At 37.7% G+C, this 1,633-nt stretch overlaps 1 protein-coding gene across 1 annotated transcript; it reads left to right on the top strand.

Moving 5' to 3' along the window:
- The first annotated feature begins 441 nt into the window (after positions 1 to 441).
- LOC123904480 lies at positions 442 to 1,074 on the top strand. Its single transcript, XM_045954141.1, has one exon. The coding sequence runs from the start codon at positions 442 to 444 to the stop codon at positions 1,072 to 1,074; it is 633 nt and encodes a 210-aa protein (XP_045810097.1).
- Positions 1,075 to 1,633: the final 559 nt, after the last annotated feature.

The raw sequence follows: 1,633 nt of genomic DNA, 5'->3' as shown, positions 1-1,633 counted from the left end.
TTTTTTTTTTTAAAAAGTTGATGGTTTATAAGTACCACCAACTTATTTACAAAGAAAATACTACAATTGCTGCTGCCAAGGATCGAACCCCTGACCAACAGCCTACACCCGCTCAGTCAGCAAGTGCCAACTGAGCTACCCCACCCACCCCAAGATAAATGTTTAACTGTCACTGTTTCATTTACTTATAAAATACTATTTGAAAATCAATATAATTAATTAGAAAAGAATCTAGTTTCCCAAAAACTCAATTTAATTACTGAACCCTAGTAAGCTACTAAAAGTAACATTCCAGTTTAGTTAATTCTTATTATCCAATAAACTTTAATTATTTTTAAAACCCTAATCCAATTAATACTCAGCCTTAACCTTACACTACATTAAAAACATTGGATTCGATGGATCCATAGTTACTATATTAAGCAGGACAACTTGATGACTATGCCTGTAAAGCAGAATTCTTCATGGATTCTTAAAGCTATCCTTCAGCAAAGGGACTCGCTCCAACAGGTACAGGGGTGGAACAACATGAAGGGTAAGATTATCACAAGGAAAGTTTATCAAATGTTGAGAGTGGATTATGCTGTGGTAGGTTGGAGACAAACTATGTATCAAAATATGGCTCGGCCTAGAGCGCTTTTTGTTTTCTGGCTAGCGTGTCATTGCAGGCTGGCAACCAAAGATAGGCTTCAGAAATTTGGTGTGATAGTCAACCTGAAGTGTTGTTTCTGTCACAATGATGAAACTATTAACCACCTTTTCTTTGGCTGTATTGAGTTGAAAAATATCTGGCATAAGGTTCTCAGGTGGTTGAAAGTCGATCATGTCCCCATGGAGTGGAATGAGGAATTAAGATGGATCACTAGATCTAGCAAAGGAAAAGGGTGGAAGGCCCAACTGCTCAAAAGTGCGGCTGCTGAAACAGTTTACACATTGTGGAAATATAGGAATGATGTTTGTTTTGGTAATCAAGTATATAATACAAACATAGATGAAGATATTATCAACACTATAGTTTATAGAGGTTGGAGAAGTCCTAAACTTAGGGAGCATATTGCTCATTTGCTTATTTAGTTTAGCTTTCTCTTTTGTTTTCCTTGTCCGTTTGATGGTTGGATCCTGGCTGATCACCTTGTACAAAACTGGTTTTTTTTGAATCTATCTATATTTTTGCTTCAAAAAAAAACATTAGCGAAATATTGAAGAATAGTCTCTGTGGGATCGATAATCTTTTATAACTACACGATACATCTATGCACTTGCAGAAAAATCGCAACAAGTTTTTGGCGCCGTTGCCGGGGACTAATTTAGTCAAATTTTCGCTATACAGTTTTTAATCCGCAACGATTAAGGAAAACCCTTAAACCCTTTTTCTTAGGTTGTATGCCCAATACTCGTAACTCCGAGGAACCATTACAACAACCTATACCCGAAATAGAACGTTTTATTCATTTGAAACGTCGAATCCGCGAACTTCAAAACCTCTTACCCATGGCTAACAACGCACGTCCTCTTAGGGACTACGCCGTTCCTTCCGAAGAAGAACCGCATTCGAGCATCACGCCCCCTAACATCGAAGCAAGAAACTTCGAGTTGAAACCCACTTTGTTGCAAATCGTGCAACAAAACCAGT

This window comes from Trifolium pratense, linkage group LG2 (assembly GCF_020283565.1).
Source record: "Trifolium pratense cultivar HEN17-A07 linkage group LG2, ARS_RC_1.1, whole genome shotgun sequence".
In the NCBI taxonomy this organism is placed as follows: domain Eukaryota; kingdom Viridiplantae; phylum Streptophyta; class Magnoliopsida; order Fabales; family Fabaceae; genus Trifolium; species Trifolium pratense.
The sequence above is the reverse complement of the archived record's forward strand: the minus strand, read 5'-3'. Positions and strand labels throughout refer to the sequence as shown.